This window comes from Adiantum capillus-veneris, chromosome 5 (assembly GCF_014529385.1).
Source record: "Adiantum capillus-veneris isolate H3 chromosome 5, ASM1452938v2, whole genome shotgun sequence".
Taxonomy (NCBI): Eukaryota; Viridiplantae; Streptophyta; class Polypodiopsida; order Polypodiales; family Pteridaceae; genus Adiantum; species Adiantum capillus-veneris.
The window spans coordinates 8,508,010-8,524,394 of NC_140935.1; the positions used below are offsets into that span (position 1 = coordinate 8,508,010).

Sequence of the window (16,385 nt, forward strand, 5' to 3'; positions counted from 1 at the left end):
TGAAATGACAACAGCCAGGAAGGACCAACTAGAGCAAGAGGCACTATTCAAAATGATTCAGAAGGGAAATGTTGGCTCCACTACTTCTGAAGCTTCCCAAGCACCATCTAAGAGGAAGAAGGCACCTAAAGAGAAGAAGGTTCATTGAGTGATTTAATTGGCATCATGTCATTGGCCTTTTACAAGATGGAGTCCACAGTCGGCAGCTTTGAGTCCTATGCTGACATAGGAGAGTTTGTTGTCCAAATACAAAAGACGCAACAAGCAAGTGAGAAACCTTATTAACACCGTTAGGAGCCAATTGGAAAACAGTCTGGAAATCATTACCTAGAAATTTTGGTATACATCAAAATTCAAGAAAGGAGAGGAGGAATGTAGAAGGTGGGAACCAATCTTAAGCAAGACAGATGGGCGAGTGAAGGAAGCTTCCAAGAGCAGTAACCAACAAATTACTGCAATAACTGACAAAGTACAATCGGCCAGACACTAGTTTGAGAGCCTATAAATAGGACCCATTACTCACTTTGTATATCTTATGACTCTCTAGAATATTTACTAGTCTACATCCTGAGCTATATGTGCTCTTGTAATCATTTTGGTGTGCTCTCTCTCTTTTGTAATTACAAAGCAGCCTCCTGGGATATTGAATATTCTCCATATTTGAAATACAATCCCAGTTCCAGTGTTGTTTGCCAACGATTGTTGAATCTTCTGAATCTGACATCTTTAGTTCTAAGTGCCAACCTTGAGTAGCTATCTAAACACATCTAGCTCATTCCATACATAGTAGGTATTAGGCCTACTTCGTTGTTCCTCTTTTGGAGTAGTTTTTACATAGAGTGCAATCACTCACCATGGTTGACAACAACGGATGTTTTTGAGATGTTTAATGTTGAGGACAAATTGGATGGGAATAACTATCCGATGTGGGCTTACATGATGATGCATGTTATTATCTCGAAGGGAGTCCATAATGTTATGCAAGGCGTTGATGTGTGTCTGCATTCTTTAGGTAGAAGCTTTGTTGAGGATGTTGTAGGTTCTACTAGGCCTGTTGCTAATAGGGTTGTTTTGCCGGCAGCTAAGAAATCAGGTTGGGATGTTAGAGATATACAGGCTCATGTGTTGACCCTGCACCAGACCATTACTGTACTTATGTCTTAGTCAATCAACACTTAGTCAGTCGGACTTTGATAAGTCAGATTTTGATCAATCAACACTTAGTCGGATTTTTGGTCAATCGGATGTAACTGCTAAAACTGCTAGGAGTTCTTATTTAAAGGTCTTGCTGTTCACACGAGAATGTAATTTTGGGGGTTGAAATGGAAGTTAGCTGTGGACCAAGATGAATCGACTGTGTAGTCTCTTGCTCTATGCTTCATGCTTGTTCTGCAATCTGCCGTGTCGGAAGTTGGTGAATAATGAAATGCTGATGAGTTGAATGTATTTGCCTTTGTTTTACTCTGTCTTTAGTGTGTGTGACATGTTGTCAACACTTTAGTTCGGTTTTTGTTGAAGAACCCCAACACTTTGGCGATCCTGCTGTTGTGAATCTGTGGAGAATCATGTATGTCACAACAAGAGAGGATAGTAGGCAGAGTTTATTATACGAGGGCACAGGCACGAGCAGGAAACCTTGATATTGATCCTTTTCATTATGATGATGTCTCTGATGGAGAGGAGGAGTTCCGTGACAGGGAACAGGAGTTATTTGTTGGAATTAGGGTTGCAGAGAAACACACACAGCTTGGAGAAGACGAAGGAATCTCAAGGCACACAATAGAGAGTGTATTACTTAGTGTGCAATGGAAAGATAGATAGCCCTAGAGTGATGGGCGTATATACAATGCACGGGGGAAAAAACCTCCTAAAGAGGGAAAAAATGCCCCGGCGGTCCTAGTGTGTTCACACACATCACTACCACATGTATATGGTAACAAATCCCCCCTGGAGTGATGCGGTGAACGAGAGCTGGCACACGAGTAAAGGGAAGTGCCATGCCCTGAGGACAGGATCAGTCCACAAAGGGGAGTAAGCCCAAAGCTTTGCGGAAAGCTTCAAGCTTCTCACGAGACAATGCCTTTGTGAAAAGATCTGCAAGGTTGTCCTGTGTTGGCACATAAGCCAAGCTGATCTCTCCTGCTGAGAGCCTCTCCCTGACATAGTGGTAATGCACCTCAATGTGCTTTGTGCGAGCATGAAAAACTGGGTTCCTCGCAACTGCCAATGCGCTCTGACTGTCAGTGTAGATAGTGTTGGCAGTGTCCTGTCCAACACCCAAGTCAGCCATAAGGCGTCTGAGCCATACACACTCAACCGTAGCTGTGAAGACTGCCCTGTACTCAGCCTCACAACTCAAAGTGGCCACAGTAGGTTGCTTCTTGCTCAACCATGATATACATGAACTGCCAAGCATGAAACAAAAACCACTTGTGGACACTCGCGTGTCAAAACAACCAGCCCAATCTGAGTCCGAAAAAGCATGTAAGTCTGGCGGCAATGATCCCCCCTTGGGATAAAACAAGCCAAGATGTAAAGTGCCACTAAGGTAGCGGAAAATCCTCTTGACAGCCTGCCAATGCTTAGACCCTGGGCTATGCATAAATCTGCTGACCTGCGAGACTGCAAACTGAATATCTAGCCTCGTGTTGCATACATAAATGAGGCAGCCAACAGCAGTTTGGTAAAGAGTGACATCAGCAGGATCGTCAGCATCATGTAGACTCAACTTCAAACCTGTTTCCATGGGAGTGGCAATAGGTTTGCAATCCTCAAGTCCAAACTTACATAGCAATGTCTCTATGTAACTTTTCTGACACAAGGCAATACCACCATCACACTGCTTAAACTGTATACCCAAGTAATGATGCAACAGCCCCAAATCTTTCATCTTGAAAGTAGCATTCAAATCAGCCTTAAATTCAGCAATATGTCTCTCATTTGGTCCAGTGATCAGCAAATCATCAACATAAAGAACCACAATGAGAAATACATCATCCTCACGCTTTACATACAATGTGCTTTCTGTTGGACTGTTACGAAAGCCTTGTTTAACCAAATGAGTGTCAGCTTTCTCATACCAAGCACGAGGAGATTGCTTCAACCCATACAAAGCCTTCTTACATTTGCACACTTTGTCCTCTTGTCCTTTTATGACAAAACCGCGAGGCTGCGTTACATAAACTTCCTCAAATATGTCACCATTCAAGAAAGCAGTAACAATGTCTGATTGATGTACATCCCAACCAAAATGAGCTGCCAATGCACATAGAAAACGCACAGTAGTCATATGACAAGTGGGAGCAAAAGTCTCTTCATAATCTATGCCTTTTTGTTGTGCATAACCCTTTGCAACAAGTCGAGCCTTATGGCGATCGATCTCACCATCCGGCTTGCGTTTCAACTTGTAAACCCACTTCGTACCAATGGCCTTTTTGCCAGGAGGCAAATCACATAAAGTCCATGTGTCATTCTCTATAAGTGCATCATATTCTGATTTCATGGCAGCAATCCAATTTTCTGAATTCTGTGCTTCATCAAAAGACAGAGGCTCCTCAGCATCATGTAAACTAGACACAGCCAAAGCATAACAATCTGATGCATAAGATGCATGGCGAGAGCCTGAACGAGTACGACTAGACAAAGGTGCATCCAATTTACTGTCACGCAAAGTGTGCACCAGCCATTTTGGCATACCTCTAGCCTGCTCATTTTCAGCCCTTTCCTCATCAAGTACATCATGTACATCTGCATCAGTAATAGGCTGTTCTAAAACATTTTCAGAAACCCCCATAGGCTGTACATTTGCCTCATTGGAACTTACATTCGTATTTCCACCACTGAAAAGAGGCAACAAAGTGTCATAAATGTCCTGTAAGCTTACATTACTGTCTCTAGTACATGACAGCAAGGGTTGAACAGAATCTTCCACAAACACTACATCCCGTGAAACCAAAATACGTTTTGTTTGCGGATGATACAACCTGTAACCTTTGCTTTCAGCACTATAACCAACAAAAATACATTTGACAGCCTTATCATCCAATTTTCTGCGCTGCACTTGTGGCACCAAAGCATATGCCAAACAGCCAAAAACACGCATGTGCTCAATAGAAGGTTTTCTATCATGCCATGCTTCATATGGAGTAATAGACTGCAAATCTTTTGTAGGACACCTGCTAAGTACATAAGTGGCACACATGATGGCCTCAAGCCAAAAAGAATGCGGCAAAGCTTGACTTTTGACCATACATCGTGCCATTTCCGTTAGTGACCTGTTTTTCCTCTCAGCAACACCATTTTGCTGAGGTGTATAAGGCACTGTACATTGGTGTTTTATCCCACGACTAGCCAGAAATGCATTAAATTCATGAGACATATACTCCCCCCCTCGATCGGAACGAAGGGTGCCCATAGTACATTTTGAGACATTTTCAGCCATAGCCAAAAATTGTTTGAAGCACATAAAAACTTCGGACTTCGCTTTAAGCGGAAATACCCACGCATGCCTGGAGTAATCATCAATGAAAGTCACGAAGTACAGGTAATTGCCCAAGGACGGAGTTTGCATGGGCCCACAAACATCACTATGCACAAGCTGCAACCTGCATGTGGCCCTAACTGAACCATCCTTTGGAAACTTAGAACGCTGCATTTTACCCAGAATACAGCCTTCACAAACATGTTTGATAGGTGCTTCAAGAGGCGGCAAAGAAGCAACCATATCAGATTTCTGCAAACGCAGCAAACTGGCAAAATTCAGATGACCAAAACGTGCATGCCAAAGTTTTGCATCTGAAATAGCCCTTGAATCTGCAACAGCATTTGCAAAATTTTGTCCACACTTGTCATACAAAGTGAGCTTATACAGCCCACGGCACAAAAGCCCAGATGCAACAATTTCATCACCAAAACTGAGATCATGAACTGTACATCTGTCATCCACAAATTTGACTACAAGTCCAAGTCTAGCAAGTGCGGATACAGACAAGAGATTCTTCTTGATCCCAGGTACATAAAGTGCATCAACAAGTGTGAAGGAACTGCCATTAGCAGCAGTGAGCACAATCTTTCCAACTCCCTGAACTGGATAAGAGGCGTTGTTGGCACAAGTGACTGAATTCCCATGAGGGACAGACTCGAGAGAGGTAAACAATTCACGATGTGAGGTAATGTTCTTTGTAGCACCACTGTCGAAATACCACACATGTGAATCTGCAGCAACTGACAAGCATGCATCATGGACAGCAGGATTGTAAGTGCACTCTGCGCTAAAAGCCCATTCTGCATCAACATCAGCATCACAATCTCCTTTCACAGAAGACTCAACAATGGCTGCATTTGTAGTGGAACCAGCATTTGCAGTGGAACCACCCTCTTTCTTCTTAGCCTCTTTGGCCTTCAACTTAGGACACGACTTGATCAAGTGATCATTGGCTTTACAATAATGGCAACGCATCTTCTTTTTGCCCTTATCACCAGAATTGCCAGACGAAGTGCTGCCAGCAGAAGCATTAGGGACAGAATTTTTGCCACTCGCAGCAGAACCATAAGAAGTGGCTGCATTACTGTTACCACCCTTTCTTTGAGAAGCAATAAAAGCCTGTTCAACTGCACGCTGCCTAGTCCTGTTTTTTCTAGAAAGTGACTCTTGCAACAGCAATGTGCATAATGCATCAAACTTGACAACTTCAGGATTTCCTTGGGTCATCAGTCTCCAAGTACTAGCAAAAGTCTGGTAGGAATCTGGTAAGGCATCAAGAACAGTCTGCACAAGGGAACTGTCAGAAATGACTTCACCTGCAGAAATGAGTTGCTCATTGATATCCTTGACACTAGCAAGGAAAGTGTCCATATCATCTTCCTCATGCATAATCTTCGACTCTAGCTCTTTACGCAGCAAAGCAATTTTAGCCTCATTGCGGCTTGCATAAAGACCTGCTAGAATATCCCAAGCCTGTTTTACAGATTTTGCTGAACGGATGTGAGGAATAATGGTGCGCTTCACAGACAACGCAATCAATGCATGAGCCTGCGCATCCTTAACATCCCAACGAGCTTGTTCTGCGGTAGGCAAAACAACTCTAACAGCTGCAATCCTTGCAGCAAGACCTGCAACATCCTCAATATCGCCTACATCTTCAGAACCAGGATGTACATCAATGCCCTGCACAATGTTCCAGACACCTTTTGACACAAGAACGTGTTGCATCATATAAGCCCACATAGGGTAGTTGTCCCCATCCAACCTGTCCTCAGCAGCAAACATCTTGAACACATCTGTGTTGTTGTTGTCAGCCATGGTAAATGCTGCACCTGATGTGAAAACTGCCCGAAAATAGGAGAAATGGAGCGGGAACAACTTGTGCTATATAGCACAAACCGTAGAAGACTATAAGGCACCTGTTATGCAGAAAACGGCACTGACAGAAAATCTGCACAAAATGACCAAATAACCTGTGCAGTACTGCCCGTAGTGGAAACAGAGGCCGAAATGAGCCGAAATTTGTCGACCTGCGAACGCTTGCCAAAGCTCACTGAAATTGGAGAAAGTGAGCAGGCGTGTGCTGGAGCAGCTGGCGACTAAGCCCGGGAGGACGTGACCTGCTCTGATACCAATTGTTGGAATTAGGGTTGCAGAGAAACACACACAGCTTGGAGAAGACGAAGGAATCTCAAGGCACACAATAGAGAGTGTATTACTTAGTGTGCAATGGAAAGATAGATAGCCCTAGAGTGATGGGCGTATATACAATGCACGGGGGAAAAAACCTCCTAAAGAGGGAAAAAATGCCCCGGCGGTCCTAGTGTGTTCACACACATCACTACCACATGTATATGGTAACATTATTGAACCAAGGGGCTGAGGGTTCTGTGAGAGCATATGGGAGGCACGTGAGGCAATTTGTTGGAGCACTTGCCTTGACAGGAAGACCTGCAAGGACAAGAAGAAGGCTTCAGTTTGACCCACTACAGGGGGCTACCAGGCAAAGACCTAGGAGACCACCCAGAAATCCTCCCATGGCCCATCCAAACCCTACAGTGAAAGCAGCCAAATTTAGAGGAAAGTTGAAAGAAGATGCAGACTGTCATGCTGCCCAGTTTGAAACAAAGTGGCAGGCTAGTGGTTATCAGGCCTTGCATAATGACCAAACAAAGATGGAGAAATTTGCAGCTACATTAGAAGGAAAAACCATGAGTTGGTTTAGCCAATATGGTATAGCTCATTTTGCTACCTATAATGCTTTGAAAGCAGCTTTTTTACAGAGATTCAGAAAGGAGAAGACTCCTACAGACATTTTGAAGAAACTCAGGGTGATCAGACAAAGGGATATGGTGGTTGAAGATTTTTCTCAAAAGTTCAGAGTTTTGGTTGAGAGACTTCATGGCAATGAGAGACCCACTGATGAGATGTTGGCAGGATATTTTTTGACAGGTTTGAGGAAAGATTTAAAGAATGCTGTGGCAAGTGTGGATATAGGTCCAGGTTTTGCTGCACTAGTTGATGCAGCAGTCATAGTCGAGAAAAGACTTGGCAGACCCAAAATGAAGAGCAGGTCCAAAGAGGATGAGGATTCTGATGATCAGTCAGACTCCACTGATGCCCATGAAACTGATGAAGATGCTGATTCAGATGATGACACTGAGTCAAGTGATGTCGAAGAAAAGTCAAAGAAGAAGAAGAAAATCACAAAGAAGAAGTCCAAAAAGGATAAAGCAACTCAAGAAGGGGAATTGGTGAGTAAATTAAAGAGCATTGGTTATTCAGTGTTGGCACCCAAAGCTAAGTTGTATTGTGAAATATGTGACAAAGAAGGACATGCCACCTCTAGGTGTTGGTTTAACCCCAGGAATATGGAGCAGTCAAATACAGGAAGAGGTAGAGTTGAAGCTGCAGCAAATCAGGTAGCTCCATTTAGAGAAAGACAACCATTTAATAGACCTCCAAGACCTCCTTGGAGAGAGCAAAACAATAATCAGAGAAGAGGAGATAGAGTGATTCCTTGTGTCTATTGTGGATCACCAGACCATTGGGTTGGTCTTAATTGTGAATTATGGGTTAGACACAGGGGAGAAAGAGGGATGCCCATTGTGAGGCCTGGTCAGGCAGACCAATAAGGAGTGCAGCAGCAACCACAACATAATCAACCAGCTCAGGCCAATGTTATTTTGGTGGACATTCAGGAGCAGTAGGAACCAGAGCCAGTCATAGTACATCAGGCTGAGCATAAGGAACATGAAGAAGGATGGTATTGTGATTGTTACCAATGTGGTCAAGTGGAAGAAGCTGAAGCATTGGCAGTCACAAGAGCAAAAGCTAAGGGACCAATTAATTGGAGAGAGCAGAAAGATGTGAGGGATAAGGTTCATGAAAAAGTGCAGAGAGAGCAGGTTCAGTATGCAGAAGAGAAGAATGAAGAGTTGGAGGTATCCAAGAAGCAGCATAAGCTTGACAAGCCAGGTTTGATGCCAACAAAAGAAGACAAAGATTGGTTTGAGGTGCTGGTGAACTCTCCCTTGCAATTGTCATTAGATCAATTATTATGTATAGTTCCAGCCTTTAAAGAGAAATTGTTGAAGAAGCTTCAGGGTTAGCAAGACCAAGTGTTGGCAAACCAAAATCCTGAAGTAATGTTGCAACAGATTGATCCAGCAGATGTGGAGTTTGTAGTACCTGTGGTGGCAGTAATGTTTCAAGGCATTCTATTTCAAGAGGTGCTTTTGGATGGAGGATCAGGGGTGAATATACTTCCTGAGGAGGTGTATAGAAGATTGAAGTTAGGAGGAAAATTAGCTACAACACCATTTCAAGTGAAGATGGCAGACCAGAGGAGAGTCCAGCCTTTAGGCATTCTCAAGCAGCAAGCAATTGAAATTGCAGGTATGGTTTTCTTTGTGAACTTTGTGGTACTTAGAATGAAGGATTCAGATTCTTCCTACAAGATGCTGTTGGGAAGACCCTGGTTTAGACAAGCTAGAGTTAAGCAGGATTGGGGAGAAAATGTGGTCATGATGAAAGGGGAAGCAGTCAGTAACCATATCAATGTAGGGAAGAAAACAAATCCCTCCAAAGACTACACCATTATGTGCTCATACCATAAACTTGGCAGATGCAGTGGAAGATGATGAAGAGGAGGAATTTTTGAGAGCTAATCCCACTATTGTGCCTCTCTTTGAGGTTGATGTAGAAGGGATAATACAGAAGGTTGAAGATCAAAGTGAGGAAGAAGTAGAAATAGTTCTAGGCCAGGAGATTGTTGGATCAGAAGTGTTGCAGATGATGGATCGGAATTCCGAGGTGCCTCAAAAAGAGCAGATTGATCAAGAGGAGAAGGAAGCAAGGGTAATGGCAGAAAAAATCTATGATAAAAGGTTTGGTACCTCCAACAGAGTAAAAGAGGATGAAGTTAGAGAGTTTAATTTGGGAACTGAAGAAGATCCCAGGATGGTCAGAATTAGCATCCATGCTGAAGGGAAATTTTGAAAGGTTTGATTCAACTATTGCAGGAGTATAAAGATGTATTTGCTTGGGATTATTCACAAGTAAAGGGCATTGATCCTGAACTACATCAACATCACATTCATCTCAGAGAGGATGCTAAACCAATCATACAACAGAGATACAGAATGAACCCCAATTTTGCAAAGCAAGTAAAGCAGGAAATAGATAAGTTATTGGCAGTTGGATTCATCAAGCCAGTTAATGAAGTGTCATGGTTGTCACCAATTATTGTTGTGCCAAAGAAGAATGGGAAGTTGGATTAGAGGAAGTTAAATGCTGCAACTATTACTGATCCATTCCCTATGCCATTTTGTGATGTTGTGTTGGATGCAGTAGCTGGACATGAGATGTATAGCTTTCTTGATGGTTTTTCTGGTTACAATCAGATTAAGGTAGCTCTAGAAGACCAACACAAGACAACCTTCATCACTGAGTGGGGAGCATTTGCGTATACAGTGATGAGTTTTGGTTTGAAGAATGGTCCACCTTCCTTCAACTTTGTGGCTCATAAGACATTTGAACCTTATCTTCAGGATTTTATGAGGGTTTTTGTAGATGAATTTTCAGTATTTGGAAGTGAAGGGGATCAGGGAGCACCACAGACGGAGAGTGAGAGAGAGAGAGAAGGAGATACACACACAATGTGGGTGGGGAGACTGTGAAGTGGCAGCTCCCCCTATACAGTATACTCACTATAAGTATAGAGTAACAGTGGGCGGGCGCCCATGACCTGGGCGACCGATCAAGGCACATAGGCCTTAACCCCAACAACCTCCCACTTAAAGGCCAATGTGCCTTTAAGCAAGATCTACTAGTGTACAACTAATAGAAGGTGAGATATTCTCTCAACCTATGCCCACTGACTCTCGATGAGCTAGTGCATCCGGCTCTACTGATAGACAAACATACCACTGCGGAAGCCACACAGAGCTAGCTCCAAGCTCTGCAAAGAGTCTACAAGAGCTCATGCACTCCTGCAAGTATCGGTCCAATACCTGCAAACCTCCCCTATGCTCTATGCCAAGATCAGTCATCAAACAACTAATCAACCCTGCTGCAAATGCTCCCACTGCAGCTGCTATGTCGGGCCTCGAGATCAGCATCTCGTACATGAGGACACCGAATGTTGATGCAACCCTGGCAACCTCTGCCACCTCCAACTCAGAACTCAACTAATGGTAATCATGTCCCCTATCATAGAGACCATGGCACTCTGACTCCGAGCTTTGGAGTGACTCCTCGTGCCCACCACATATCACATGTGTACCAAGAGTATCCATCTGTCCTGAATTTGCATCAAGCTCTGGCATAAGCATATCAAGAAATGACTCCACAATAGCCAACATCTCAGCATCCATGTGAGTCATCTCTGTCATCACCTCTGATGACTCATCCTGCTGTGACTCACTAGAGTTGTCCCGCTCTACTTGTGCATCCGTAGACGCAACCTGCACAACAAGGTCGCTGCTCTGCACTCCATGCAAAGCATCCTGCAACCCACAAGCAAAAGAGACTCGCCTGCTCTCTCGCTCTCTACTTGGCTGCATGATCACAGAGACAACACCGTCTCTCGCATGATCCACATGCAATGGGTAACTTGTACCACTCCTGGCACCTCTCGCAATCACTAGCGAACCCAAATGCATCACAAAATCTCGCTCTCGTAGAGAAATTTGACATCCACAATCTCTAAGCTGACCAATCGAGATCAAACTCGTTGTCAAATCTGGTACATAGCGCACATGTCGTAACAAGTAAGATGCACCACTCGGTAATGACAGTCTCACATCTCCTGCACCTGCTATCGCATGCACCGATCCATCGGTCAAACGTACACTGCCAAGCATCCCGCTAGAATAGCTACAAAACCATGCACGATGCGGCGTGACATGAAACATAGCATCTGCGTCTAGCAACCACTGCGAAGGGAGTGCACTTTCCACATGTATAGCATCTCGTGCATAGCTCGAGGTAAAAGTGACATCCCCGTCACTAGTATACTCCGACACTACATGTGCCTCAACTGTCAAAGCAACTGAGTCCATGGAATCACTACATACATCTCTGAGACTGCCATGTCTCCTACGATGTCGCATACGACGAAAACAGCGTCGTCTTACGTGTCCAGAATGACCACAATACCAACATGTCACCTGTAGGCGTGCTCGTGAATGTACATGTCTCACACGAGTCTGTGATGACTCAGATCTATCATACATATCATGTAATCTGCGCCAAAGTGCTCTCGAAGTAGCCTCATACATAACAAGAGCATATACAGATTCCACAAGGTGCAAAGAGAGCGTAGATAGTGCCATCTCCTCTAGCTCCTACCACTGATCGTCAGACATGTTTGAAGGTCTACCTACATCACCACTCAATGGTCGATGCAACCCTCGCTGTGTCAATGCATCAAGCATACACTCTCTCCATGCCGCAAAGTCTGACCCATCAAACACACGCATCTGTGAGAGGTCACAATCTGATCGATCACCTGTCTCTGCCATGAGCACAATGTAGCAAACTAGAAAGCAAAACCACCTCACCAACAACACCTGGAAATTGTCTACAAATATGGCCAGAAACACAATGTAAAACCTATGAGACACGCTCCAAAATAGAGCTCCCGCAATGTCAATACAAGCCTCGCATGCTCTAGTATCACACTGCAATCTGTGAGCTAATCACCAAGCCCACACCGTGCGGTATCGATGCATACACACGCACAAATCTCCCACCTGCAGAGAACACCGCACGCAAATGCTGAGTGCAACCTGCAATCTCTACCTAGATCGCATAAATGATACGCATAAAACTCCTGGGAAAATTTCGCCAGAGTTACGACGCACAATGGCTATCAACACAAAATAACCATTGTCCTGCAAGCTCAATACAATGAGCAATCAATGCGCATCAAACTACACTCAACATACATGCATAAGCTCTGCAAAACTATGGCAAACAATGCTCGAGATCACAAGACTCTCCCACCCGAGAGCAAACCACTGTCTCAAGCAAAGAAAGATACACAACTCCTCACTCTTGCAAGAGTGGATACAAAAAACACAAAACTGTGTCCAAACTGACAAAACCTGTCAAAGTGAGAGTAAACACTCGGTCACAAACTATGGCGAGAATCTGGAAAAAATCGGACAGAATTTCCCCTGAAAACTGAGCAAAAACTCAAGTACAATCTCTACCATAAACCATAACACTACTCAATGCCAATGAGTAGAAATGCTAAAATGGCTCCACATTTTCACATACAATGGCAATCCGCACTCAACGTACATCAACGGAGTGACCGCGCATAAGCAAGCGCCAAAAGATTTGCAATCCGGAAACTTGATCAATGCGAAAACAATGCTCTCAAGAGAGCTCACCGGCACTTGAAAGTGCTCGCCAAAATGCATGTATAATGGGCATCAACCATGCGCCATAACCATATGCAAACCATCCGCAAAGACCATGAATCCAAGCACAAAATCACTGCCAAAGTATTTTGTGAAAACCAGTGAAAGAAGCTCCACCTGTGTGCTCCAAAAACCTACGTCTCTCAAGAGACCACTTCGGTGGTGTGTAAACGCCTCCGTACTTCGTTGCCCAAGTCTACCAAAAAACCCTCAAACCACAAGCTTAACACAAGCTGCAATTGCATCTTTAGCTCAGAATTTATGCACTCAACTTCAAGCATCTCCCGTGCTTCCAAAAGTGCATCAAACTCGCACACAATGCGACAACAGAAAATCTGGAATTTCTGTATACAGTCAGTTTGAGCTGAATAGCAGCAAAACGGTGAGGAATTTGCAAAAAGTTTCTTTTGCAAAGTTGTAGACCACGTCGAAACGGATGGGCACACATGACAAAATTCTCAGATCTGCATTCTACAAGGAGAAAAACGAATCTGAAAACAGTGCTACTGCGCACACAGTTTTAGGGCAGCACCTTCACTTGCACACAATCTTCCACACTCCTTTCGGAGCTTCCACAAGAGCATACATCACTCTCAACTGAGCTCACAAGCTCCCATTGCATTCTCACAGCAAGTCTTCTGCTTTCTTAATCTCTCTACGTCGAGAGAGAGCGAGCTATCGCCTCGAAGCTCTCAAAGCCGTCGTGCTCTCCGCGGTCACCATAGCTCTAATACCAATTGAAGGGGATCGGGGAGCACCACAGATGGAGAGTGAGAGAGAGAGAGAAGGAGATACACACACGATGTGGGTGGGGATACTGTGAAGTGGCAGCTCCCCCTATACAGTATACTCACTATAAGTATAGGGTAACAGTGGGCGGGCGCCCATGACCTGGGCGACCGGTCAAGGCACATAGGCCTTAACCCCAACAGGAAGGAAGGATCAACATTTGGTTCACTTGAAGTTATGTTTGGAAAGATGCAGACTGTTTCACATGGCCTTGAATCCATATAAAAGTGTACTTGCAGTCAGGAGTGGTATTTTATTGGGACATGTAGTATCTGTTGATGGGATGGCCATTGATGCCAAAAATATTGAAGCAATTCAGGAAGCCTAATCACCTCAGAATGTGAAGGAGCTCAGCAAGTTTGTGGGCCAGGTGAAGTGGCACTCAAGGTATATTAGATATTTGGCTAATATATGTGTACCCTTGACTCATCTTACAAAGAAAGATGTTGCCTTTAAATGGGATGAACCACAGGAGACAGCCTTTCAGATGTTAAAGAAAATGCTATCAGTAGCACCAATATTGCAGCCTCCTGATTGGACATTGCCTTTTCATGTTTTTGTTAATGCATCGGATATTGCAATTGGAGCTGTGTTGATGCAGCAAAAGGTCGGGGGATGGTATAGACCATTGTATTATGCAAGTAGGATGTTGACACCAGGAGAAAAGAATTACATTGTGACTGAGAGAGAAGCTTTGGGCATGGTATATTCATTGAATAAATTCAGGCATTACTTACTCAGTAACAGGGTGATGTTTCATGTTGATCACCAAGCTTTGTTGTACTTGGTTAAGAAGCCTATGCTTACAGGGAGATTAGCAAGGTGGATGTTGCTTTTGTAGGAATTTGAGTTTGTGATTATTCATACTCCTGGGAAAGACCATGCTGTGGCAGATTATTTGAGCAGACTGGAAACAGGGGAATCTCCAACAGGTGTGGATGATCAGTTACCTGATGCATGTTTATTTTCAGCTCAACAGGAAGTTCCAGATTCTTGGGATGATCAGATGTTGGTGTACCTAAGTGATGGGGTTATGCCAGGAGGGTTTTCACCTGATCAAAGGAAGAAATTTGCATTGAAAAGTAGACCATTTTTGGTGATTGCAAGAGCATTATACAAGAAGGGTATTGATCAAGTGATAAGAAGCTGTGCTCGAGAATTTGAACAGTCAACAATTCTACAGGAAGCTTATTATGGACAAGCTGGTCGACATTTTTTAGGAGACATTACAGGAAAGAAAATTTTGCAGGCAGGTCTGTGGTGGCCTACTTTGTTAAAAGATGCGCATGAGTATGCCAAAAGATGTGTGGTGTGTCAAAAGCTTGGTCAACCAGAAAATAGGGACAGGATGTCAGATCATCCTATTCTACCCCTGGAACCTTTTCAAAAATGGGGTATGGACTTTGTAGGACCAGTGAAGCCCACTTGCTCTAGGGGGAACAGGTACATTTTGTTTGCTACAGATTATTGTACTAAGTGGGTGGAAGCTGTGGCACTAAAGGATAACAAAGCAGCCAGTGTGACAAAGTTTTTGTATCATAACATTATGACAAGATTTGGGTGTCCAGTTGAGTTGGTGAGTGATAGGGGGACACATTTTTTGAATGAGGTCATACATGAGATGACTAAAACTCATATGATATTACACAAGAAGTCTACCCCATATCATCCCCAGGCCAATGGGCAGGCAGAGAGTAGCAACAAAATTCTGAAAAAGATTGTGCAAGATGATCATAAGGATTGGGACCTAAAGTTGGATTCAGCTCTGTGGTCATTCAGAACTGCTTTCAAAGTCACCACAGGGATGACACCATTCAGGTTGGTCTATGGGTTGGAAGCTGTAGTACCTATGGAATTTGTGGTACCTAGCTTGAGAATTTCTGCTGAGAAAATGTCTCCTGCATTGTCAGTAAATCATAGAAGTAAGTATTTGATGCAGCTAGAAGAGGACAGGCTGGTGAGTTCTTACATCACTGAGATTATCCAGAGGAGAAGACAAGCCTGGGTAGCTATGAATGTCAAGTTCAAACTGTTTAAATTGGGAGATTGGGTGATGCTGTATAATTCCAGGCTTGGTCCATTCCCAGGGAAATTGACTTTGAGGTATAAGGGTCCTTATCAGATTGTTGAAGATTAAGGCCAAGGCACATTTATAGTAGCTGATGTGTTTGGAACCAGAGTGGACAAACCAGTTAATGGATTCAGGTTAAAGAAATTTCAAGGTAAACCACCTCACCTTGACTGGTTGACACCAAAAGTGGTAGAAGCTGCTTTGTGTGAGGCAGTTGAATTAACAGATTTTCAGAGTCAGCAATCATTGCTATCAGGTGACTATGGTATTAGAAGTGATGTTGATAAGGGTTTCAATAGAGAACAAGTCATGAAGGAAGGAAGGAGGAGTGCTTGGCAAGGTTCTGATGAGTGGAGATTCAATTCAGATAAACATAATCCTGTATGCAGTCATATAGTGTGGTTCATCGGATGTTGGTTGATCGGAATTTGGTCCATCGGAATTTACTAGATCAGAATTTTTAAACCTTGAAGTAAACGGTTTAATGATCAACAATATTTGGGTTTGTGGGGAGATTATTCGCCACTAGAGGTAATTATTGGGGCGTGGGAGCTGTCAAAGAGGTCATTCAGTGGATACATGCAACGTCATTTGCATGAAGTGTTAGTCT

The 16,385-nt window shown here is 43.6% G+C and overlaps 1 protein-coding gene across 1 annotated transcript; it reads left to right on the forward strand.

Annotated features, from left to right (window-relative positions):
• Positions 1–8,631: 8,631 nt before the first annotated feature.
• On the forward strand, positions 8,632–16,172 carry LOC147456850 (uncharacterized). Its single transcript, XM_086511899.1, has 11 exons — positions 8,632–9,031; positions 9,111–9,448; positions 9,508–9,699; positions 9,889–9,894; positions 10,036–10,111; positions 14,024–14,091; positions 14,177–14,407; positions 14,546–15,147; positions 15,292–15,807; positions 15,910–16,115; positions 16,165–16,172. The coding sequence occupies exons 1-11, from the start codon at positions 8,632–8,634 to the stop codon at positions 16,170–16,172; spliced, it is 2,643 nt and encodes an 880-aa protein (XP_086368025.1).
• Positions 16,173–16,385: the final 213 nt, after the last annotated feature.